Below are 26085 nucleotides of genomic sequence, written 5' to 3'. Positions count from 1 at the left end.
TCTAGTTATTTGAAAGTACATCACACATTATTGCTAACTATAGTTATCCGACAGTGGTCAGAACACTAGAACCTATTCCTACTACCTAGATGTAATTTTGTTTTCTTGAGGACTGGACCCAAAAGACCTCCAAAGATCCTTCTCACTTTGTAGTGTTAGAATAAAGTTCAAAAATGCAGCATTTTATAAAGGATCTGCTATCACTACCATCTGTGGCCTCTCCCAGTTTCTGCCTTGCCTCTCTTCCTACTTTTTATATTCAAATCCAGTCCATCCTGATTCTTCTGGAAGAGACACAGTGGCCGATAATTTTTATGTTCATGGCACTCCTTTTCTGCCTTCTCTTTCCTCTTCTTCATCCTAAGGATTTCTAAATTTATTATCTCCATATTCAAAACATCCCCCCAAAGTAAGGCAGGAAGTCTAATGAAAGGTTTGAATTCAATGAACCAATGTATGGATAAAAAGAGAGTAGGCACTTGAATTGCTGCATGGTGATAACCTGCCCAGCTCAACAGGTCAAACTCCCTCAATCCACGCAATAAAGGTACCTTTAAAACATCTACCACAAGAGGTCACATTAGAGAGTGTAAACACTAAGTCTGATCCTTCTTTTGGGACCTGAGGTGGACTAAGCTATGTGTATTCCTCCAGAAAAGGAATCACCATGCAATCTTTTTAATCAGACCTCGAGGGGACAAGGAGTCCACTTCCCTAGTTTATGAATGGAAACCGTGGCACGAGAGAAGTGTAGTCGTTTGCCTGCTAAAAATCAAAAAGCGAGTTGGAAGCAGAACTAGGATAAGCATTCGCATGCTCTGTCTACCACACCATATTGTCTTCATCATCTTCTTGGTCTTTTATTCTTTCTTTTATTTTCTCATGGGCTGGGCTTTGATCCACAAGAATTTATGCTAGGATCAGAAGGAGAATGGTAGAGTAGATCCCACATTCGCAATGGTTCTCTCTCCACTTCAGACAGTAAAATAAGCATTAGAACTTTTCTGAGTGCTCCAAGGTTAGACACAGGTAATAAGCACACTCCAACTGAGAGGTTTTTCACTATACCAGACATAAGGAAGCCTCAGGAATGCTCCCGGAATGAGCAAGAAGATACTCAGCCATGTTCCAGAGTCCTGACTCCTTATTTCAGCCAGAACCACTTAAACTTAGCCATTTTATACATCACACTTCCTATTAAAGTTCGTTTGAACACAGTTCCCACCTATGGGATCCAACTGATGTACTAAAAATGTACTGGGACTTTGCAAAGGAAGACAAGAATTTAAGGACAAGATTATTTTGCTTTATTTTTGTAAAAACTAAGAGTGGTCATTTCACATTTCTGGGCCACAATTTCACTATATATCAGATGGATTAACATTTAATTCACAAATGCCAAGTAATAAGAGACAGTATATGGCAAATGTGCTTTGTCGTAGTAAAGCACTTGCAAATCATGAATGTTACCATATGATCCTGTTAAAGATAGGCCCAGTAGCTTCATAAAAAGAGGGATGCTAGATAAAAGAAGGCTGACTTTGGAGAGCCTGAGTGACTTATGGGTGGTGTGATTTTATTCTGAGGAGTTATGGGACTTTCCAGCCCTGACAGTTTTCAGATACTAGTTAATGGAGGTTTTGCACTGAGGATAAATAGGTAGAGGGATTATAGACGAATTTACATTGTGTCTGTGTGTTGTTTGTTTCCTGAGATTCCTGGTACTGAGTCATCACTGTGTATGTAAGGCAGACAGGAAGACAGAAGGAGGGAATGCATTTGCAGAAACATATCTACGTGCCTTCCTTTCCAGGCTTATCACTTGCCCTACATTTTCTAAGCTCCAACTGGGCTGAACATTTCCAGTTCCTGTAATATATATGCTTAAATGCTATCTCTGAAAAACTTCCTCTGGCCTCTCCAGGAAAATAATGGAGCACCTTCCACTAGGCATCCATATAGCCTTGTTCATACATTATCATATTTACCATATACCCCTGTCGTTATGGGTTTACACATCCTTTTCCTACAGTAGAGGTCCCTTGTGCTGTAAGAAAGGGTAAGAACTGTGTTCTCCTTGATTGTAATCTGCAGTGTCCTGCATTCAGTAGGGGCTTAACAATTGTTGGTTTAATGAAGTTTATAAATAAATAAATAAATTTTAATAACTTAAACAAACTAGCACAAAAGTGACTGTGGATTACAATTTGTAAGCTGGATGCTGACAAATATCCCAATATGGAAGAGTTAATTGATTGAATAGATCACCAGATGGAATTCCAGATAGCTAAATTTTTGTGGAACAAGAAAAGATGCCCCTGAATTTCATTAGTCTTCAAATATTGGCCCCTATTTCCAATTTTTAAAAAAAAACATCGTTACTTACTCAGCTGCCTTCCCTAGATTCCCCAGACTCACATATATCTTATTAAAGGCAAAACCATTAAGGCCAATATAAACTCTGTATGCAACCAGTGAAATGTTAACTTGCTTCTTTTCTTGAGATCTCCTAGAACTGTCCCAGGAGCACTTAGGGATAAGCTCAGACCCATCTCTTTCAAAGGTAATAAGACTCCTGCATGTGTTTCTTCCCTATCCAGTCTCCTATCCATCCTTATCTACCCACTTTCTCTAACTGAGATACAGAGATGGGGATAGAAATGGTGATTCGTAACAGAATGGTGTATGTATTATTTGAGATATAGAAATAGATAAAAACACAGAAACAATCTGGCAGAGGGGTAAAAAGTATGGGATCCAGAACTAGGTTGCCTGGTTTTGAATCTGAACCCTGCTACTTATGAGCTGAGTCCCGACTCCTTATTTTGACCTTACACAAGTTACTTACTATCTTTGTGGCTTGGTTTTCTCGTTTGTGAAAATGAGAAGGACCACGTGATTACAGGGTTGTTGTGAGAATTAAGTCAACTTTACTATAGACTATACACGTGTGACAGATATAAATCCTCAACAATTGGAAACAAATACAACATAAACCATTAAAATATGACGGAGTAAAATGTAATACAATGCAATAAAACCTAATGGCAGGCTGTACTGTCCATCAATGGCCACAACAGTGTCTCTTGTCCACAAACTTGTCTGGAGCCTTAATACAACCCCAACAAAAGGTGAAGTCTAATCTCCTGTTCTTCAGCCCACGCAGACCTCAATCAACAGCGTACAGTGGAAAGGACACTCAGTGTGACTTCTTCTAAAACTAAGTCATAACAATGCAGGCATTTCTACCTTTCTCTTTTGCGACAATTGGTCTTAGAACTCATCCACTATGCTGTAAGAAAGCCCTACTAGCCTGTAGAGAAACTCACATTAAGAGAAACCAAGGTCCTGATGCAGAACTCTAGTTGTACTTCTAACGCCAACCTGCCAGCCATGAGCAAAACATCTTGAAAGCGAATCCTCTGCAACCAAATCAAGCCACAGGGGCTCATTTCACAGAGCAGAGATGAACTATTTTCATGGACTACTACCAAAATTGCAGATATGTGAGTAAAGTAGATATTACTAAGCTTTGAGATAGTTTACCAAGCAGAAATAAATGTCTGATACAGATGTAGATGGAGAACAAAATTGTATTTATATGAACTAGTACTTATCCCTGAGGTCAAAAGGGGGCACTAGTTTTGCATCAACCTATATATAAATAATTTAATAAAAGCAAACTTTATTTCTAAAGCATTTATAGTTTACAAAGAAGAAAAACTAATGTGTTCATCACACACACATAAATATACATGATAAATACATGATATTCATGTTATAAACTAGGCAACCATATATCAAGCTTCCTTTACTTCTCACTTGCTCAGAGTCACTCATGTCTATCTTTTCACTCCAAATCCAGAGCTATGTTCATTATATCAAAATCTGTAATAAGTCAGGAGTTTGTGGACTTTGTTTCAACTCATGGGTCAGTCACAACTTCTGGCGGAGTAAGGCCCTCTGTAGGCCTTGGACTCCTTGAGAAATTGAGGTGGTTAGATCAAAAAACATCTAAAACCACATTCAGATATAACCTTCTCAAAGTCTGGAGTTTTTCCTATATCTGCTCCTTCCAGATTCTATTCTTCTCATGATACCCCACATGCCTCCTCTGCTTCCTGACTTGACAAATTCTAAAAATCAACTTATATTTGTACTAAATCCCTGTGGACAGTAAGTCTAACCACACTCTCTTTTGTGGTAGGCAGGTTTCTAAGATTGCCCCCAATATTCTTGCCTTCTGGGCTTCACATCCTTGTGCAATACCCTCTTCCTTAGTGTGGGCTAATCCTAGTCACTTGCTTCAAACAAACAGACTATGGTAAATGTGATGGGATGTCACCTGCACATTTAGGTTTCAAATGATTACCACTTCCATCTTGTAATCAAACTCTACCTATTGCTTGCTCAGCTTCCATGATTTGATGTAGTGAGATGCCACATGGAGAGGCATCCATGACAAATAACTGAGAATAGTCTCTAGCCAACAACCATATATAAACTAAAGCACTTTCTGCAACTGAATCATATAAAAAATTAAAAACCACCTAAGCATGGTAGCTAATCCTTCTTCCATTGAACAGTCAGATATAAGTGCAGACTCTTGGAGTCAAATCCTTGATTGTAGCCTTGTGAGAGACCAAGAAGTTGATGGTCCAGCTAAGCCATACACAGATCCCTGTCTCGCCAAGAACAAAGGGAAAATACATGTTTTCAGCTGCTTGGTTTTTAAGCAATTTGGTGCATGGCAAAAAGAACAAATACTTCTTACTATGCATTAATAGTGAGATCCTCTGAAAATCACTAAAGAGGAAACTCACTAAAAGTTTAAAAGCCTCTCCACCCCTCAAACTTCCCAAGCAGCCAACATATCTATCCCAGGGGATTAAAGGCTGGACATGGCCTCTTTTATTTCCAATCATACTAACAAAAACACAAGCCCTAAGAAACTAAGAGTCCCAGTGAAGACCAGTCACATCCTGAAGGAAAGGCATGCCAGAGCTTCACTGCATCAGGATGAATTGCAAACAGCAGTCAGACCTGAGGCATGAAAAGAAAAATATCTTACTAGATTGGAGCCAGATAAATGGGGATGCTTTGTTTAGACTTCTTCAACAAGGTGAAAGTCATCATCTGAAACTTCCTTATAACCCTAAGATCACAGACATTGAGTGGAAGGAAGGAGAAAGGACAAGATCTAGGTCTATGTACAAATGTACCTGAGGCCTCCTGAGAAAAACTGACTTATCTAACACAACGCGCTGGTTACACAACTGGGAAGATAATCCATTGCTCTTGGCTCAACTCAATTCCCTTTTTCTGTCAACTGTCAAAAACAAAAACAAAAAAGCATGCATTTCAGGCTAAATAGCAACTCACTTCATTCTTAATACATGTGATGTGTAGGGTGACTTGCATAAAAGGATGTTATGAGAAAAATTCATAAAATATGTCTATGTTTGTGACCACATCTCACATATATAACAGTGTTTACATGCATAAGTGGCTAAATGTCAAGTTTCTGAATTGTTTGCTTTGAAAAGCAAGAGACTAGGAAAGAAAAAAAATCATACGAGGAAAATAAAAGGATTCTGTTGCACAAGGCAAGTAGTTTATAATGTACTATTTCATTCCTGAAAACAGGTTTAAAAAGTCAATATTTACCCTAGCTGAGCAAGAAAAGGATGTGCCTATCATAAAATAGATGATGTACATCAAGATACTGCATGTGATAACTGGGATGAGAATGAAAAATAATCTTTGTATAGCACTTTATAGTTAACAAAGCACTTTAATGTACAATGTGTCATTCGCTTCTCACAAAATCATGTGTGATAAGCAGAGGAGGTATGAATATCACAGGCAAAGAAAATGATGAGGTTCAGAGAGATCAAAGTTGACGTTTATGTTTTTAGGCATGGGAGAACTGAATTCGGAATTCTAGGTTTCCAAATCTAATTGTTCTTTCAAGAATTGCAGATAGTATATTATAAATTTGTTGTGAGAGTTTAAGTTTTCTCACCACAGAAAAAAAGTATGTGAAGTAATGCATATTTTAATTAGTTTGATTTAGCAATTTCACAATGTATCCATATAATGAACATCATAAATCTATACAATTTTTATTTATTTTCTTTTTTTTTTATGATGGAGCTTCACTCTTGTCACAAAGGCTGGAGTGCAATGGCACAATCTCAGCTCACTGCAACCTTCGCCTCCTAGGTTCAAGCGATTCTCCTGCCTCAGCCTCCCAGGTAGCTGGGATTACTGGTGCCTGCCACTACACATGGCTAATTTTTGTATTTTTAGTAGAGATGGGCTTTCACCATGTTTGTCAGGCTGGTCTTGAACTCCTGACCTCAGGTGAACAGCCCACCTCAGCCTCAAAAGTGCTAGGCTTACAGGTGTATTTAATAAAAATATATCTTAAATTTTTTAAAAAAAGAATAGCAGGTATAAATCTTTCTTTCTTTTTTTTTTTTCTAAGAACATGCTCCAGATTCTGTCAATATAGTACGTATGCAGGAAAAGATACTTCTCTAGGTTATGGTTTTTCCTCCCGTAGGAAAAAGGCATAAAACTAGCATCCATTTCTGACACTAGAGCAAGCCTCAGGGATATGCAGCTATAGAAATGCGAGAACTAAGGAAGAGAGTACTGCTTACAGTCCTGTATCTGACAAGAAGCTTAAAAGGGTTCACAAAGTGTGGTCCACACCAGAGCAACATTTGAGAACTTCTTAGAAATACAAATCATTGTTCCTTACTCCAGCCCTGCTGAATAAGAAACATGGGGTGAGCCTAGCAATGGCATTTAACCAACCGTCCAAGACAATCTGATGAACAATGAACTTAACCATTGCTTTACATGCTTTAGTGTCTGGATAGGTGAAGCATGACAAGAGTAATTTACATACACAGGCCAATGATAGATTTAGTAAATTATGACAAATTCAAAATCTATGAGTCATGATTTTTTTTATTTCAGTGAAGCTTGTTCATTTATCAGAGGGATTACCTTGTTAACCACAGAAACATTCTAATAATCAACCCGTCTTTCAGATGGCAGGACAAGACCATTATGGCTCTAGCTCTGGCTTTTGGCTCTATGCATTAGAAACCAAAGTGGTGGGCAAAGCACAAGAACAGAGAGATGTCCTCACATATCATGAGCATGATGCTGGGCTGAAAAGAGGCAGATAATCTGTTTCAGAGAGTTGGATGGGACATCACGGGCCAGATTTATAAATCAATCTTCTTATATAAAAGCAGTAACTCAGACAGTTTAAGAATAAGCACTCAGCTAACAATAAGATCTTCTAATGCATATGGTGCTAAATATGTCAAACACTGTTTTGAGTGCTTTATACATGGAAACTCATTTAGTCCTCATTACAATCCTGGAAGATAGATACTATAATTATCTTCATTATAGAGATAAAAGAACTGAGGCACAAAATGTTTAAGTGACATCCCAGGCCATACATTTAGAGTCAAGGGAGTGTGGTCTCAAAATCCAAGATTTTAATTACCATAAAATACTGCCTCTTGAATCATCTTAAACTCTATAAAATTAGTTCCAAATTATCCTGAGCACAATGAATTTGGGTTCAAATTATCTTGAGCAACATGAACTTGGTCTTTAAATGTGTGAATACTTCTCTATGGTTGCATATAACAAATCCATATAATTGGGTTGCAGATAATCAACTCCAACTGAATTTTAAAACAAAATATATAGTGAAATAACAAAAGCACAAAAAGAAATATCAATACAGTTTTTATTCAGTGAGGGCAAATGTAATATCAACTCAAAGCTACAAGGGGCATGTGGGATCATCTAATTCTACAAGTCCAATTTACAAACCAACTGAAACAAGCGCAGATTGAAAGAAACCCAGAGACTTCTCAGTGTTCACCAAAATTCTGCTAATACCCATAGAGGCTGGGCCATGTTCCAAGGTCATTGGAGGTTCTTGTCAGTAACAACTCTAAGAAATGAAATATCTATACCAGGTATCAGAGCAAATTGTGCAATGTCATGATTGAGGCTGAGCAGTTTGCTTCAGAAACAGAAATAATCAATTTAGGGGCCTGGAACAGAATGAAGGTCTTCTGTTCTTCCTTCCAAGTTTTATATGAGGAAACAGAAGACTTCCAGAATGAAAGTTCTTGGAGTTCTATAACCAACAATGGAAGTACCATGAAATCCTAACATCATTCAAATCAGTTCCCATCTGTTGCCTGAATTCCTTTCCCGGCATTACTGCCAAAATTCATTTGATAATTATGTTGGTGGTGAGATCAACAGTAATAACTGTTTATTATGTATAAGATATTATATTTGTACATTAAACACACTTATTATTCCATGTGGTCCTCATGTCAACTCTGAGATGTGTTATCAACCCAGAATACTGAGATTTACAGAGTGTGAATAATTTACCTCATCAATACCGCAGTGTCATTTCAAATGCCTCCAATGAAGGAAAACTTGCCCTCTGCTCAGGCAGCCTACATTGAACTTCAGCTGCCATTACTTTTAGAAAAACATTGACCTTAGGTTGCTGACTGCCTCCCTCAGTTCCTAGATACAGGTCTTCATTCTGCTTTCTCAAGCTACACAGGAGTCTGATTCTTCCTGCAAATACTCCCTATCCACCAAACAGCTTCTAAGATCATCCAGGTAGATTTCTTCCTTTTTTCTGTACAGTCAGGATCCTCTATGTGCTTCTTTCTTACCATGTATGCTTAAGTACTATAACTGTTAGTTTGCATTTTTCTCCAATAGACTGTAAGTATATTCAGGGTGGAGGCCATTCCCAATGCCATCTGTGTATTTTAGGCAAATTATTCAATACAGAGCCTTTCAAAATAAATTTTTTAGTTAAGACATGATTCACATACCATAAAATATGCCCTTTAAAAATGCACAATTTAGCAATTCTTAGTATATTCAAAAATTGTGCAACAAATTCCAGAATACTTAAGAAATCCTGTACCCATTAGTTGTCACTCTTTATTGTTCCCTCCCCGTGGACACTGGCAACCACTAAGCTTTCTGGGTGCATGGATTTGCCCATTCATACAAATGGAATCGTAAACTGTGGTCTCGTGTGTCTGACTTCTTTTATATATCATAATGTTTCCCAGGTTAGTCCATACTGTAGCATGTTTCAGAGCTTCTTTCATTTTTATGGCTGAGTAATATTCAATTATATGGATATAGCACATTTTACTTATCCATTCACCAATTGATAGATATTCAGGTTGCTCTCACTTTTTGGCTGTTATGAATAATGTTGCTATGAACATTTCTATGCTAGTCTTTGTGTGGTCATATGTTTTAATTCCCTTGGTTACATAAATAGGAATATAATTGCTTGGTCATGTGGTAACTATGACCAATTTTAAGAACTGACAGATTGCTTCCAAAAGGGCTATGCCATTTTACAATCCACCAGCAATGTAGGATGTTTCCAATTTCTCTACCACATTGCCAACACATGTTGTCTCTTTTTATTTTAGCCACCTTAGTGAATGTGAAGTGGTATCTCATTGTGGTTTTAACTTGCATTTCCTTTATCACTAAATACATCCAGCATCTTCTCCTAGGCATATTATTCATTTGTATATTCTTGGGAAATTGCCTATTCAGATCCTTTGTTTCTTATTTAATTGGGTTGTCTTTTTCTTATTAAGTTGTAAGAATCTTAATGTATCCCAGATATAAGCCCTTTAACAGATACATGATTTGCAAATTCCATGGATTGTTTGTTCACTTTCTTGATGGTGTCATTTGAAGCACAAAGTGTTGAACTTTCATGAAGTTCAACTCATCTATGTTTTCTTCTATAAGTTTTATCCTTTACATTTGTGTATTATGATATGAGGTAGGGAGTCAAACTTTATTCTTTGTGAATATCTGGTTGTTCCAGCATCATTTGTTGAGGAAACTATTTTTTCCCTGTTTCAGTGTCTCACACCCTGTTGAAAATCATTTGTCCATATATACAATGGTTTATTTCTAGACTTTCAGATCTATTCCATTGATCTTTACACATATCTTAGGCCAATATCACACTGCTTGATTTCTGTCATTTGAGAGTAAGTTTTAAAACTCTGTCAAGATGATTTTGGCATTTCTACATCTCTTGAACATCCATATGAATATTAAAGATGTCTGTCAATTCTTAAGTCAGCATAGACTCTGGTAGAGATTGCTTTGAATCTATCGATCAAATTGAGGAGTATGCCACTTAACAATATTACATCTTGAAGTTAATCAAAAGAAGATGTCTTTCCATGGATTTAGGTCTTCTTTAGTATCTTTGAACTAATAAACAGAGACTTGTACTCAATTACTAATCCATGAATAAAGGATTACATGAGTGAATAAGTCAAAAAATAAATGAAAGGGAGCATCTAGATGGCTCTTGGAAATACACACACAATGGCCACCTTCTTGAATCCCATCTCACTTCTCAACAAGCCACTATTACCTAGTCAGTTTTCAAGATACATTTCAGCTCATTTTGACATAACTGTAAAATTCTATTGTTTCTTTATCGTTTGTCCATGTGATATGATCAATAGTGCTAGAAAGGCAATGGCGCTGAAAGATACATCTCTATCCACTCTTCCTTCAGGAGGCATTCAAGGAAACGTGTGCTAGCACAGCTGCAAACAGACCACCCTGATTCTCCTATCTTGCCTTCCTTCCTGGTTGGGAGATCTGATCCACAAGTGACTGTGGATCAACAAAGTTAAACATCATAATGTTTGGTATGCTAGACTAGATAGTGAGAGAAACAACTGTAAAATTGGTATTATAGTTTTACATAGAATGTCAAGTCATTCAGGATGTTGTTTATAAAAACTGTTTCCTGGCTTTGACCACCTTGGTAAGCATCAAGTTAACATAAGCTGGCCATTTGGGAAATGAAACATAACTCTGAGTTGGCTGGGTGGTGGAGAGAGCCAAGAAGATTCCTTAATGCTAAGAAGCTTAGCACCTCTAGCAGTATCTAAGAAGTAACATTTTCCAGCATTTTCATATAAGCAGTACAATACCAAGATGAAATTAGAAAGAGTTCAAGGCAATTCGCAAGTGATTTACTTTATGGGATCATACATCTGACTATATATGCTATGAGCTTTATTGTTTCTTCAACTTGTTTCTTAAAAGGAACAAGAAAATATTCTATCTTTTTAACCCATTTTAAATCTTCTATTTTATTTACACCAGCAGAATATGCTGCTTTAATGGACCTTTTATTTACCATCAATATAAGCAAAGAATCCATTTAAAATTCAATATTCTCTTTTTAAAATTGTCTGAAGTTTATATATATTTTAAGATGTTTACAGGCAAATATATGCATATAGACACAAAGTTTATTTCCATTTAAAACCATGACTTAGATTTAGACAATTAATTAGTTTTGAAATGCTTCACAGTTGGATATGTTTATCACATTTCAAACACTGGGTCAAGAGTTATCAGAAATAAATTGGTAAAGGAAGGAGGAGGTGAATCTTAAAGTTTTCCTCTGATGAATCAGAGCTACCTGGCAGTAAGAGCGAAAAATTCATATAATAATTACACAGCTGTTTTTTTTTATGTTGTTTTCTGAAAGAGGAAAACATATATCCATATATTAGCTAGGTAACTTCTTTCCTGTCACTGAATACAAGAAATGTATATTATTGGTTTTTATTTAGGAAATCGTAACATAATGGTCCTCTGTTTCTTCAGTTCTGCAGAGAATACAGCAAAAGACTTGATATTTCTTTATGTTTTCTCAGTAGTAAGAGAATGGATATAATACTGAATTATATCCCATGATAACATCATCTTCGTAACAAAGTACATTGTCATCAAGTGACATAAGACAATACAGGAGTAAAGCTGAAAATTTTAGATGAATCAGTTACCGTTAAGTTACCATCAGGTTGCTCCTATAAAAATAATCATTCACTTCAGCCATATTTATTTTTCTTAATGCAAATACATGTTCCTTACCTAAAAAATCAGAAAGCAGCCATAACTTTGTCATGCACTAATTCTATATCTATTAGAGATTGGATTTTCTAGCATATTTCAAGAATGGAGATGTAAATATTTGATAACAATATTTATTTATTCAGCAAAAATAAATTTGTATGCCTCTCACATGCCAGAAAACAAATGATATCCTTCCCTCAGGGACATCACAGTCTGGTACTCATCACAATTATTTCTTTGTTATTCAAACTGAAGACATTTTAGACTTTTCTACTGTTCCTATATCGTATACTCTGTGAGGTAAAACTTCCAAAATTTTTACTTTACATTGAAATAATTTGTGACTCAATACCAGGAAACATAATTCGATCCCCGCCTGTAGTCTGGAACTTGAACATGACAACTTAGGTGCATACTTGGGTGTGAGCACAGGATCCAAAGCAGAGAGACCAAAATACACAAATGGTTCTGTCAGCATTTGTAAATGAAAACTCTAAGTGCTGGCTCGACAGCAAAATCTGCTCAATTTGTATATTTTATTTCAATAGTTTCACCTTATAGACTTATAGGGAATTATGTATGTTCAAATTATACAACATAAACTAAAGTTCTGTCTTTATAATTAACACATCCACTGAAAGGCAGTGTATAACTTTACTGGTACTTTTTCCACAGTGTGAAAAGAACCTCAGCAGTTACATTACAATGTGATATTTTGCTTGGAGGGCAGACTAGTTACTCACCATGAAAAATTGTGATGTGTGGGATGGGTTATTAACCACCTCCAACCTTCTGTCTAGAGATCATCCTTATTATCACTATTCTCTAGTTCGGCTATAAAGTATATAAAGAAGTACATGTCAAAATGGGCAAAACAATGACTCTAGATTATCTGAGGTATGGCTTTTTCTCTTAAAGCACAACAATCCTACGTATTTGCCGTGGTTATATCTAGTCATCTTGAGTTAAAAAAAATAGCTAGACTTGTGTTTTCTTGTTTATTTGCTTTTTAAATCAAAAAGGAAAAGAGAGGAACTATGGGGTTTCATACTAACACTACTACCAAAATAGATATTTAAACAGTAGGAGAGGAAGAAAGACACAGAAAAACCAGTCCTAACAAGAACACTCTTTAATTTTGCAAATGTGATGTGTGCTTCTGCATAGACATAGGGCTAATTACTTCCACTAAGATACTGTTGTAAAAGACAGAAACTCAACAGGCAGCTTTGTTTGTTTCTTTTTAAACCAATGCTGGATTGAGTGATTCAGTGTAATGTAACACTTCATCTTGGAGCCAAGGACTCATCAAGGTCAAACAAACAAATTACAGTTAAAGGCTACCACAAGGACTATATAGCCAGAGAACCACAGAAGGCAACTGCCTCCCACTCAGGCTTTAGCTGAATGAACACTCCATGGCACTCAGCAGCTATCTGCTCAGCTGTCCTCCTCTATCCCTGCTAGGAGCTAAGATACATTCAGAGCCAACTCTTACACTGGAACAAGTGAAATTAATATTTTTGTGCAAAAGCTTTGTTGAGGTGCAATGCAAGGTAGATTTTTAGGCTAAGTTTCTACTCTGAAAACGTTACATTTTGATGGCACACAAAACAAAATGTATTTAAAGCTAACGTTGATAATGCTCATTACATATGACACAAACACATCATCTAAAAAAATGATGAGGTATAAATGTTACTGAAATGCAATTATATATCATCTAAAAATTAACTGCCTGTCATGAGAGCCATGCCATGCAACTCTGAGTCAGCTGACCACTCCTCCATGCCACCTCATTGTTATTTAACTGTTGAAGTTTTCTGGCGGGTGCAGACTAATTGAAAACAACCCAGATTGTCTAAACAAAGCATGGACATTGTGAAGAATCAGATCCCTTTCTCTTTTAAAATGGTGTTTTGGACGTTTTATTTTACTGTGTTCCACTTAATATCTTATACGAGAGGTTTCTACAAGGTTTCAATTTTTACCATAGCTCTCAAAGAAAGCTACTATTAAGCAGACAATGCCAATATACGGACAAATCCTTTTCTCAGCATCATGAAAAGCTCCTACATTTTTCCCAAGAGAATATGGGATGAGGAAGATGCCACTATCCACACCTATTTTCTTTTTCAACAGAATATTACCCAGTTCCTATCTGAAGTCCCAAGCCGCCTTGCCAGGAACAGAAAAGTCTCTAGTCTGCAGGGACAGTCTGTGTCTCATCAAACAGTATCAGCAAGTTGTAGCTTACATCTCCCAGTAGCCTACATGTTTGGGTTGCATGGAATAACATGAAATATTAAACATTTTAATTACTAATTAATCTCCCCTGCAGCTCCTCATGGCATTTGCAAGCTAGAACACACAGTACAGAGAAGGGAAGATCCAGGGCACCACAAGACCCATCCTGATTACACTGCACCAAAGCCCTCAGACCACATGAATTCTTATAAAAAGCTCTAAGTACAACACACACATACCTGAAATAATTTCTCAGGTTGCCTCATACATTACTTCTCTATGAAAGGAACCCAGTGTGGGAGTGCTTAGATTGCAGTTAAAGACATGTCCATATGACCACACAGCATTTCACTACTCAGTTTCCAAATAGATTAAGAAGTTAGAATAATTTTTAAAGTGAGGAATTAAATATGTCGTTTTTAGGATGAACATCATTCAGAGAGGATCAGCTCCCAACCTTCAAAGTCCTGAAGCTTTAAAGTAAACTCCAGGCACAACCTAACAATCCTAAAATGAAATGAAATGGGAATGGTTGTGTGAGCTGTTGCTTTGAGCCATCTTATTTCTTGTAGCTTTAGCTTTAGAATAATATTCTGTCTTCTGAAAAGTGGGAATGGAGTGTAGTTGCCCTGTCCTGTTTTTCTGCTTCTTTCTTTTTTTTTTTGCAATGGAGTCTTGCTCTGCTGCCCAGGCTGGAGTACAGTGGCGCGATCTCAGCTCACTGCAACCTCCGCCTCCTGTTCAAGCAATTCTCTGCCTCAGCCTTCCAAGTAGCTGGGATTACAGGCGCCTGCCACCATGCCTAGCTTATTTTTGTATTTTTAGTAGAGACGGTGTTTTACCATGTTGGTCAGGCTGGTCTCAAACTCCTGACCTCATGTGATCCACCCACCTTGGCCTTCCAAAGTGCTGGGATTACAGGTGTGAGCCACAGCAACCAGCCTGCCCATTTTTGAAATAACAAACAGGGAGCACTAACTGGTAATGTGGACAGGTTCACACAAAGGGAGCTCCTTTCAGAGAGGGAACCTCATGGAATCAAGAAGCCAATGTTCCTCGTGTTGGCAAACTTGGACACGAGGCTATCGAACTATGCCCCAGCTGATTCTTATTTTAAAACTCTCTCCAAAATTTTTTCTATTAGTTGAAGAGGAAAACCTCACTTGTTTTCTGTATGCTACTCATGGAACACTTCACTTCTTTTTATTTTATTTTTTTTGAGATGGAGTTCTTATTCTGTTGCCAAGGCCGGAGTGCAGTGGCACAATTCTTGGCTCACTGCAACCTCTGTCTCCCAGGTTCAAGCTATTCTCCTGCCTCAGCCTCCAGAGTAGCTGAGACTACACCACCCCACAATGCCTGGCTAAGTTTTGAATATATACATATATTCTTTTTTCTTTTTTTTTAAGTAGAGCTGAGTTTTCTTTTGTTGGCCAGGCTGGGCTCAAACTCCTGATCTCAAGCAATCTGTCCGCCTTGGCCTCCCAAAGTGCTGGGATTATAGGCATGAGCCACCACACCCAGCCAGAATACTTCACTTCAGATACCAAATGTGCAGTTTTTGTTCCAGACATCAACCAATTCTCTGATATGAGATAGGTGGCTTGTAACTCAATTTGATTCTGGTACGATCTACCTGGAGTTACTGCAGATCTCCCACAAGACTGTTTCCTCTTCATACATTGATCACAAGCTGCAGTGGCAGGGAGGGCTGGGGGTGGTCACCGGTTATCCAGACTTCTGTCTGATTTGACTACAAATTGGGGTTTGATATTATGCCCTACCTGGGTTTGATAATATGCTAGAATTGCTCACGAAACTCAGGGAAATGCTTACTTACATTTCCTAGTTTATTATAGAGGAAATGATAAAGGATACAGATGGACAGGCAGATGATGAAGTACACAGGGCTAGATCCAAAAGGGTCCTGGGTACGGAAGCTTCTGTCACCGTAGAGTTGGGGTAAGCCACCTTCCTGGCATAAGGATTTGCCTGAAACCTCTCTACTTTAGGGATTTTTTATAGAGACTTATTGTTGTGATTCTTGTACCTCGAATCCCCTGCCCTTCGCCTAACACTTTAAACCAAGTGAACTCAAATACTGCCTGCTCTATGCAGTCCTCCATGACACTGAAAGGTATAAGGTACAATGTTGGAATTCCTCTATTTCATCTCTCAATAATTTTGACAAAGGGGATTTACTTGATAATTTAAGTAGCATACTGAAGCCCTTCTTTTGTGTCCCTTTGGGTTACTTAGGTGCTTACCTCTTCTGTAAGATTAAAAATTACTCTAAAGGAAAGACCTGTCGATACTAGCCATTAAATCTCCAATGAGTGCTCCAGAGGAGGATTTCGTCAAATGTTAGGTGAAGGAATCAATGAATGAACAGATATGTGGAATTAAGCCATATTTCTGAAATCAACATAGGAATTAATAAGTGAACATCCATGTCCCTACAAAGGACACAAACTCATCATTTGTGATTGCTGCATAATATTCCATGGTGCATATGTGCCACATTTTCCCAGACCAGTCTATCATCGATGGGCATTTGGGTTGGCTCCAGGTTTTTGCATATTCTCACTCATAGGTGGGTGATGAACAATGAGAACACATGGACACAGGGAGGGGAGTACTATACACCAGGGTCTTATTGGGAGGAATATGGGAGGGACAGTGGCGGGAGGCGGGGAGCTGGGGAAGGGATAGCATGGGGAGAAATGCCAAATGTGGGTGAAGGGGCAGAAGGCAGAAAAACACACTGCCATGTTTGTACCTATGCAACTATCTTACATGTTCTGCACATGTACCCCAAAACCTAAAACGCAATAAAAAATAAAAAATTTTTTTAAAATTAAAAAAATAAGTGAACAGAACCAAAGTCAGAAAATCTGGGAGTGGAAAGCATTCCCTTGAATAAAAGAAGGAAAATGCTTTAGTAAAACCTATTTTCGTATAGTTTGAAGTCAGGTACTGTGATGCTTCCAGCTTTGTTTATTTTTTTGTTGTTGTTGTTTGTTTGTTTGTTTATTTTTGCTTAGAATTATCTTGGCTATGCAGGCTGTTTTTTGGTTCCATACAAAATTTAAGGTGGTTTTTTCCAATTCTGTAACGAAAGTCAATGGTAGCTGGATTGGGATAGCATTGAATCTATAGATTACTTTTGGCAGTATGGCCATTTTCACGATGTTGATTCTTCCTAACCATGAACATGGACTGTCTTTCCATTTGTGTCCTCTCTTATTTCCTTGAGCAGCGTTTTGTATTTGTCCTTGAAGAGGTCCTTCGCATCCCTTATAAGTTGTATTCCTAGGTGTTTAATTATCAACTTCAAACTATACTATAAGGCTACAGAAACCAAGACAGCATGGTACTGGTATCAAAACAGATATATAGACCAATGCAAATAGAACAGAGACCTCAGAAATAACACCACACATCTACAACCATCTGATCTTTGACAAACCTGACAAAAACAAGCAATGGGGAAAGGATTCTCTATTTGATAAATGGTGTGGGGAAGCTGGCTAGCCACAGAAAGCTGAAGTTGGATCACTTCCTTACACCTTATACAAAAATTAACTCAAGAGAGATTAAAGACTTAAATGTAAGACCTGAAACCATAAAAACCCTAGCAGAAAACCTAGGCAATACCATTCAGAACATAGGCATGGGCAAAGACTTCATCACTAAAACACTAAACCAATGGCAACAAAAGCCAAAATGGACAAATGAAATCTTTCTGCACAGCAAAAGAAACTATCATCAGAGTGAAGAGGAAACCTACAAAATGTGAGAAAATTTTTAAAGTCTACTCATCTGACAAAGGGCTAATGCCAGAATCTACAAAGAATGTAAACAAATTTACAGAAAAAGAAAAAAACATCAGAAATTGGGCAAAGGATATGAACAGACACTTCTCAAAAAAAGACATTTATGCAGCCAACAAACATATGAAAAAATCTCATCCTCATTGGTCGTTAGAGAATTTCAAATTAAAACCATATTGTGATACCATCTTATGCCAGTTAGAATGGTAATCATTAGAAAGTCAGGAAACAACAGATGCGGGAGAGGATGTGGAGGAACAGGAATGCTTTTACACTGCTGGTGGGAGTGTAAATTAGTTCAACCATTGTGGAAGACAGTGTGGTGATTCCTCAAGGATCTAGAACTAGAAATATCATTTGACCCAGCAATCCCATTACTGGGTATATACCCAAAGAATTATAATTTGTTCTAGTATAACGACACATGCACACATATCTTTACTGCAGCACTGTTCACAATAGCAAAGATTTGGAACCAACCCAAATGCCCATCAATGACACACTGGATAAAGAAAATGTGGTACATATACACCACGGAATACTATGTAGCCATAAAAAAGGATGAGTTCATGTCCTTTGCATGAACTCATGCAGAGGGACATGGATAAAGCTGGAAGCCATCATTCTCAGCAAACTGACACAGTAACAGAAAATCAAAGACTGCATGTTCTCACTCATAAGTAGGAGTTGAACAATGAGAACACGTAGACACAGGGAGGGAAATATCACACACCAGGGACTGTCAGGGGGTGGGGGGCTAGGGGAGGGATAGCATCAGGAGAAATACCTAATGTAGAGATGGGGTGATGGATGCAGCCAACCACCATGGCACATATATACCTATGTAAAAACCTGCATGCTCTGTACATGTACCACAGAACTTAAAGTACAATAAAAAACATAAATAAATAATAATTCATTTAAAAAACCTATTTTCAAGAGCTCAGACATTTTTCAGGCTTGTTATGTGAGTGGAGCTCCCTGGAACCTCTCACTATATAAACATTCCACATATATATCATTTTCCCCTAGAATATGAGTCAAAGCAGCCTTACAAAAGTGATAGAGACATGGATTCAAAAAGAAGCATACGACACATGTTTGACTAATGAGAAATCACAGACTTACTAGCCTACTTTAAATAGTCAGGTAATTCTATAGGTTTTGAAATTTGCTTTGAACAAAAAATAGAAACATCAAAGTTGGGCATTAACGGTCTACATTTCTAGGACTTTCCAAGTACCTTTTAATTATAACACAACATAGTCTACAGCAGACATCATCTTCTCTTGGCACATATTTTTAATATTTTAAGTGTGTGATTATTGTTCTCACAGTCTATAATTACGTTAACCAATAAATATTAACACATCTAATTCAGTTCCACCAGAGGGAAGACAATTCAAAAGGATGAGATGTATCTCTCAATTAACTCTTGCTTTCTTAAATTACAATAGAAAAAAATTAGAATGGATCATCCTTTAATTTCTGAATGAAACAGGCACATGGAAGGCATATTTTACCATAATTTTGAACTTGTTCTACTTAATGGCTGTTATAATTAAATTTTGTAACCTTCTGAATGTTTTTATTTTATGGGAAAGCCACACTCAAGGGACAGTGTCACTCAGATGACTGATGCCAGTTTTCATCGATGGTAAAAACATTACAAAAATTAAAACAAAACCTGACACCCTCAATCTGGTGTTTAGAACTTAAAATCAAGCACAGGCCAAAATTCAAAGTCCAGTTGTGCTCAGCAATGCTCAAGCCTATGGCCGAGGAGAAATCATTCATCTTGTTGGTGAGTCTTAGTTTCCTCATCCCTGAAACAAGCACACCACGTACATCTCAGAATTGAGATATCTATGTCTCACTCAAGTGAGAATATATGTGAAAGTGCTTCAAAATCAGTGCTGTCCAAATACCAGTGATGATGAATTTATGTACTCAGAAAGATTGCTCAAACAAAATGTAGCTGCTGAATAAACCTATTAAAATGCAATGGTTTTTGAGAGGCATGTGCAGACACAGCCTTAAAGAATGAAGGTTATATTAAACAAAAAACCTCAAAGCATGATGTTCTCAGAATCTATCAGGTTATAAGAATTTAGGGGAGAAAAAAAAACAAATATTGAAACGAAAACTCTAGGTTTTCTTGTTTTCGTGTTTTTAAAGGGGAGGGGGCAGGTTTGACGGATCACTCCTGTAATCCCAGCACTTAGGGAGGTGGAGGCAGGTGGATCAAGAGGTCAGGAGAGGAAGATCATCCAGCTAACACAGTGAAATCCCATTTCTACTAAAAGTACAAAAAATTAGCTGGGTGTGGTGGCATGTGCCTATAGTCCAGCTACTCAGGAGTCTGAGGCAGAAGAATCACTTGCAGTTGGGAGGTGGAGGTCGCATTGAGCCGAGATCGCACCACTGCACTCCAGCCTGGGCAACACAGAAGCATTTGGGCATAATGCCACTGAGTCCAGTGGCATTATGGGCATTTGCTTTGGGGCATTTGCTTGGCTGGAATAAAAAAACTGCTGAACATCAAACAACGGTCAGAAAGTATGGAATGTGGCTTGCTGGAGAATGTTTTTCTGACCTGGGCTTACTCTCCTGGGCATCCTTCCACAGTTGGTATTATTTCCTACCTTCCTCTTTCAGAGTGAATTTTAGACTTCCCCTGATTGAGAACCTTCAAATAACCCCATTCTCTACAAAAGACATACAAAATCATAATCTGGCATTTAAATGTGTCTACATGCTGTCTGTAGGAAACCTCCCAGACCTATATTCTACTACCAGCCTTCGAAGGCTTCATCTGCAGCCATCTGGTTGCTTACAGATCTCTAAATGCAGCCTTGGAGCTTCCAGCCCTGTGGCTCAGGCTATTCTCCCCCGCTGTCTCCAACAATACAATTCCACTCACCCCTCCAGCTGAAAATGCAAGTCTTTTGAAAAGAATTAACAGATTCTCACACCTTCAAAAGAATATATCACTATCTTCTTTGTGCTCCTGCAGTATAGGCCATAGCCTCACATATAACATCACAGGCTATTAGAAGATGACAATGGAGTCCTACTTCTCTTTCTTTCAACTATCCACTTTTCTGCCTCATCAGCTCCCCCAAAAGACCACAGTGACTGCTCTAGACACATTCACAGGGACAAAGTACATTTTTACTACTCACAGTACAGATAGAGCCAAGAGCAGGGACAACGAAGGAAGAGCTAAGTGGTAGTATATTTTGACTTGAATCCCCACATTGCTGACAATTCCATTATATGTTTAGAAAAGATAAAGGGAATATATCTAAAGAAGAAAGCAGCTGGGCATGGTGGCTCATGCCTGTAATGTTGGGAGGCCGAGGCGGGTGGATGGCTTGACGTCAGGAATTCAAGATAAGCCTGACTAACATGGTGAAACCCCATCTCTACTAAAATACAAAAATTAGCTGTGTGTGGTGGTGGGTCCCTGTCATCCAGCTACTCAGGAGGCTGAGGCAGGAGAATCGCTTGAACCTGGGAGGCGGAGGTTGCAGGGAGCCAAGACTGCACCACTGTACTCCAGCCTGAGCAACAGAGCGAGACTCCATCTCATTAAAGACAAAAAGAGGAAGAATCCAGCAATCCCATTACTGGGTATATATCCAAAGGATTATAAATCTATTATAAGGACACATGCACACGAATGTTCACTGCAGCACTGTTTACAATAGCAAAGACCTGGAACCAACCCAAATGCCCATCAATGACAGACTGGACAGGGAAAATGTGGCACATAGACACCATGGAATACTATTGCAGCCATAAAAAGTGATGAGTTCACGTCCTTTGTAGGGACATGGATGAACCTGAAAACCATCATTCTTGGCAAACTGACACAAGAACAGAAAATCAAACCCGCATGTTCTCACTCACAGGCAGGTGTTGAGCAATGAGAACACAAGGACAGACGGAGGGGAGCATCACACACTGGGGTCTGCGGGGGGAACTAGAGGAGGGACAGCAGAGGGCGGGGAGTTGGGGAGGGATAACATGGGGAGAAATGCCAGATACAGGTGATGGGGAGGAAGGCAGCAAACCACACTGCCATATGTGTACCTATGCAACAATTTTACATGTTCTTCACAAGTACCCCAAAACGTAAAATGCAATAAATATATATTTTTTTTAAAAAGGAAGAAGAAGAAAGCACTGCCACCTTATGAGGAGTTCAGCAAAGAAACAGGAGTGGTTTTTAATTCAAGAAAGGATCCATTGCAAATACAGCATCTGTCATTCAAGAATTACAGTGAGGCTTAGAGGCTGTAGGCACTCTCACTTAGTCAAGCAAATGTCACGCAGAGTCAAACGGTGACAATAGTGCTTGTCCAACAAGTGCAACTAGAGTTCTGATGGCTGCCTTCTGTGGACTTGGAAGCCCTGAAACAGATTTGCCACAACCCTTTCAAGACTTTCGAGAGGCAGGGAATGATCACTAGCAGTGAAAGATCAGCTTCTGGAATTCAGATGTTAGATGAAGATGCAGAAAAATAGCCAAGTTCCAAAAGAGGCCAAAGAAAAGGAAAAAAAAAAAAAAAAAACTAACAAGGCCCCATTCACATTTATAAAACATAGATTAACAGCTACCATCAAATTTTGGTGAATTTCAGGAGAAACTGATATATTCAAACTGACTGGTGGTACCAGCATAAACTATTCACAACCTTTGGAAAGAAAAGTAAAGTGGTCACACTCATCAGTGTAGCAATCCCACCCCTAGAAATGTGAAGCCAGGAAACAGCTCTGAAGAAAATATACACAAATATGTCCCTTGCAACATTATTTATAACAACATCAAAAATAATGAAAACCACCTTAATGTTCAATGAAAGTAATTTCTTTGCAAAAGACATAGCCCTTCACCTTAACATTGCCTAGCCAAGCTGAGACACATTTGTGAAAACTATAACAACATATAACAAAATACCTATATAGATAAAGCTGTAAAAAGATCAAGGCACTGGAAAAAGAAATTTACTGTTTTATATAATATTTTTGTGTAATGTTGTGTTATTCTTAAAGAAAATATTGAGTCAATTTAAGAACTATCTGCCAATTGACTAACACACGTTGATAATAAATAAAAAGATCGCTTAAGCCATTGACTCTAAGAAGATCACAAAAGAATAAAAGTGCTGGGCATGGTGGCTCACCTCTATAATCCCAGCACTTTGGGAAGCCCAGGCAGGCAGATCATGAGGTCAGCAGTTCAAGACCAGCCTGGCCAACATGGTAAAACCCCATCTCTACTAAAAATAAAATAATAATACGGTGGTGGTGGCGTGTGCCTGTAGTCCCAGCTACTCAGGAGACTGAGGCAGGAGAATCTCTTGAACCCAGTAGGAGGTCGCAGTGAGCTGAGATTGCACCACCACACTCCAGACTGGGCAACAGAGCAAGACTCTGTTTCAAAAAAAGAAAGAAAAAATAAAAGAGCTCTCAATGCAGCATGTTCTTTCTGATAAGAGTAGAATATCTGGGACTGGCTGTGTGGAGACGGATGTGGGCAGCACTAACCTGTGGAGGCCGAGGCTTGTAGGGCGAGCTGCACTCCAGGTCAGCCAGGATGCTGGTCAAGGAGTCAATCTCAGCATCCAGGCTAGAGCGCCTCTCCTCAAGTGTCTTGCCTCCGGGATTTCCCTGCTGGAAGCAACACATACATGTTAATAAATGAAATTTCCATTGATATCATTGTTAAGTTCAAACGTCTCAAGTTACAGTGCGGCTTTGTCCAAGTTTTTCTGTACCTCTTTTTTTTAAATTAAGCTTTCATAAAATCTCAGTGAGGTTGGCCGAGATAGAATTATTACTATGACAGATATGTAAACTGACAGTCAGAAAAATAAAAGATGATTTTTCTCAGATGGCATATTTAGAAGATTTTTAAGTATACAAGTAAAGGAAAATAAATGCCTGCATTCCTGCACTTAAAGAGCAGAACCAGCTTAAGAGAGCTCACAAGCTCTTGCTGTTTAGGAACCACTGCCTAGAATAATAACATTTATTGGAGCAGCAAGGAGCAAGGAAAGGAGACTGACATTCCGGAAAGAGAAATTAGCACTTGAAGATATCAGAGCACGGAAGTGCTTAGAAGTCTGAGGTCCAGGGGTATTAGGTACGCATGTGTGCATGGGTGACAAGATCCAGGTGATGCATGTAAAATGTGAACTGGAAAGAGCCTCTTAGGGTTCTACTGAGGGGCAGAGGACGCACGTGGCAGTGAATACAGATGATGAAGTCAGCATCCCTGGATTCCATATGTTAGAGCCCCGTATTACCTGCAGTCAGAATTAACAAGAGGAGAGTAGAGGACAATAACATCGCCACAGGGTGTTTTCAGGAATTATGACCAGGTTTGGGAAAAACAAGCAAAGCATCTGTCTAGAGTTAAAAGCAAGGACATTTAAAGTAAGATGACTCTCATATTTGGAGGCAGGGTGAAGTAAAAAAATAATCTTTTAAGGTGACAATTTAACAATGATTATGTATGTGTATGGAGTAAGCTCCTAAAACTTCATCAAGCACCACAGCCCATACGACAGAGACAAATAATAATAATAAAGTAATACATATATTTCACATTATCACATTGTCTAAAGCAGCCACCTTACAATTTTTTCCTTCTAAATGTATTATTATGTCCCTTCTACATCACATCATCTTATCCCCTTACCCTTTTAAATCTATATTTTATAATATCTACCACTAGGTGTATTTTTCTGTTTATTTTCAGTCTCTCCCATAGAACATAAAAGCTTTGTGAGAAGCTTTGTCTGTTTTGTTCCTGTTTCCTCAGAATCTCGTTCAAGGCCTAGTCCATGTAAGTGTTCAGTAAGTATTTCTGAATAAATAAATCAATGAATAATAACACACTGTGCCACAGATTCAGCCAGTGACCTTCCTCATATCAATATATTTTGGGTAAACACAGCTAGAGATACAACAGTGGCAGTGGAGACTCTAGGACTTGATATAAAAAGGGAACCAAAGAGGTTCAGTGTGCATCTGGCGTGTGTGTATACATGCTCACACTGGTGTATACATGCTCACATGCTCACACTGGTAAGTATGCGTATATCATCAAGCTGGATGGCCCAGATTTGAAGGCTGGCCTTGTGAAATTGAGAGATTTTCTTCCACTCTCTTGTCACAACCAAAAATAGAAAAAGAGTGACATGACAGGTTGGTTGAAATTCAGACTCTTCTGATTCCGAGTTTCCAGTGTGCTTAAACTGTTAAATGCCAGCGGGTCTGCATACTGGAAAGAGATGTTTTCAAGGTGCTAATCCCTGCAGCAGAGGAGATCTCATGTTTATCTCAAAGGGCAGTAATAACCATGAAACATTTTGGTATAATTAAGAAAAACTCCATTTAACATTTAAACTTCATGTGAACATTCTGGGTAATGGCTCCTGGTACAAGGAAAAGCAGGACAATGTTGCTACGGAAGGCAACCAAAAGCTGAGTAAAGTTGCTTCTCTTGTGTGCAGATATAAAATATTATGGTAGACATTAATTTGGTAAGTGTATTCCCACATACTCATAGATAGTCCAATATAATGGAAGGGTGGTAGATTGGTGTCTGCTTAAGTCTTTCCCTGGGCCACAATTTTCTCATCTATAAAATGAAGAGAATATCACATGTTCTACCTAAGCCAGGGTGATGTTACAAGATTCAGATAAGAAAATGGATGAGAAAATACTCTGTAAGTTGTAAAGTGCTATAATTATGATGATTTTCCTAAATAGCATTAATTATAGCAACCAGTAACTATAAGTTAATATGAATAATATAGCTATTGTTAATTATTCTTCTTCTTGAGGGAAGCATCATTCATTAAGTGTTCCCTCGGGGTATTAGCAGAGACGAGTTTTAATCAGGTCTTCAACATCTGTACTTTACTGAATCAGAAAGTACATCAACTGCCTATGCCTGAAGTCACTGCAATATCTAACC

The 26085-nt window shown here is 38.2% G+C and overlaps 1 protein-coding gene across 25 annotated transcripts in view; it reads right to left on the bottom strand.

The window, feature by feature from the left end:
* LPP (LIM domain containing preferred translocation partner in lipoma) overlaps window positions 1-26085 on the bottom strand; it is a 745086-nt gene that overhangs the window by 342413 nt on the left and 376588 nt on the right. For 16 of the 25 annotated variants that reach the window (XM_035276043.3, XM_078350484.1, XM_078350492.1 and 13 more), the window contains one exon: window positions 23646-23771. In XM_035276043.3, coding sequence (XP_035131934.1) covers window positions 23646-23771 — 126 coding nt within the window. The remainder of the gene's footprint in view (window positions 1-23645; window positions 23772-26085) is intronic. The other 9 variants (XM_078350478.1, XM_078350488.1, XM_078350489.1 and 6 more) reach the window with 1 other exon arrangement.

Source organism: Callithrix jacchus, chromosome 15 (genome assembly GCF_049354715.1).
Source record: "Callithrix jacchus isolate 240 chromosome 15, calJac240_pri, whole genome shotgun sequence".
NCBI classification, from domain to species: domain Eukaryota; kingdom Metazoa; phylum Chordata; class Mammalia; order Primates; family Cebidae; genus Callithrix; species Callithrix jacchus.
The sequence above is the reverse complement of the archived record's forward strand: the minus strand, read 5'-3'. Positions and strand labels throughout refer to the sequence as shown.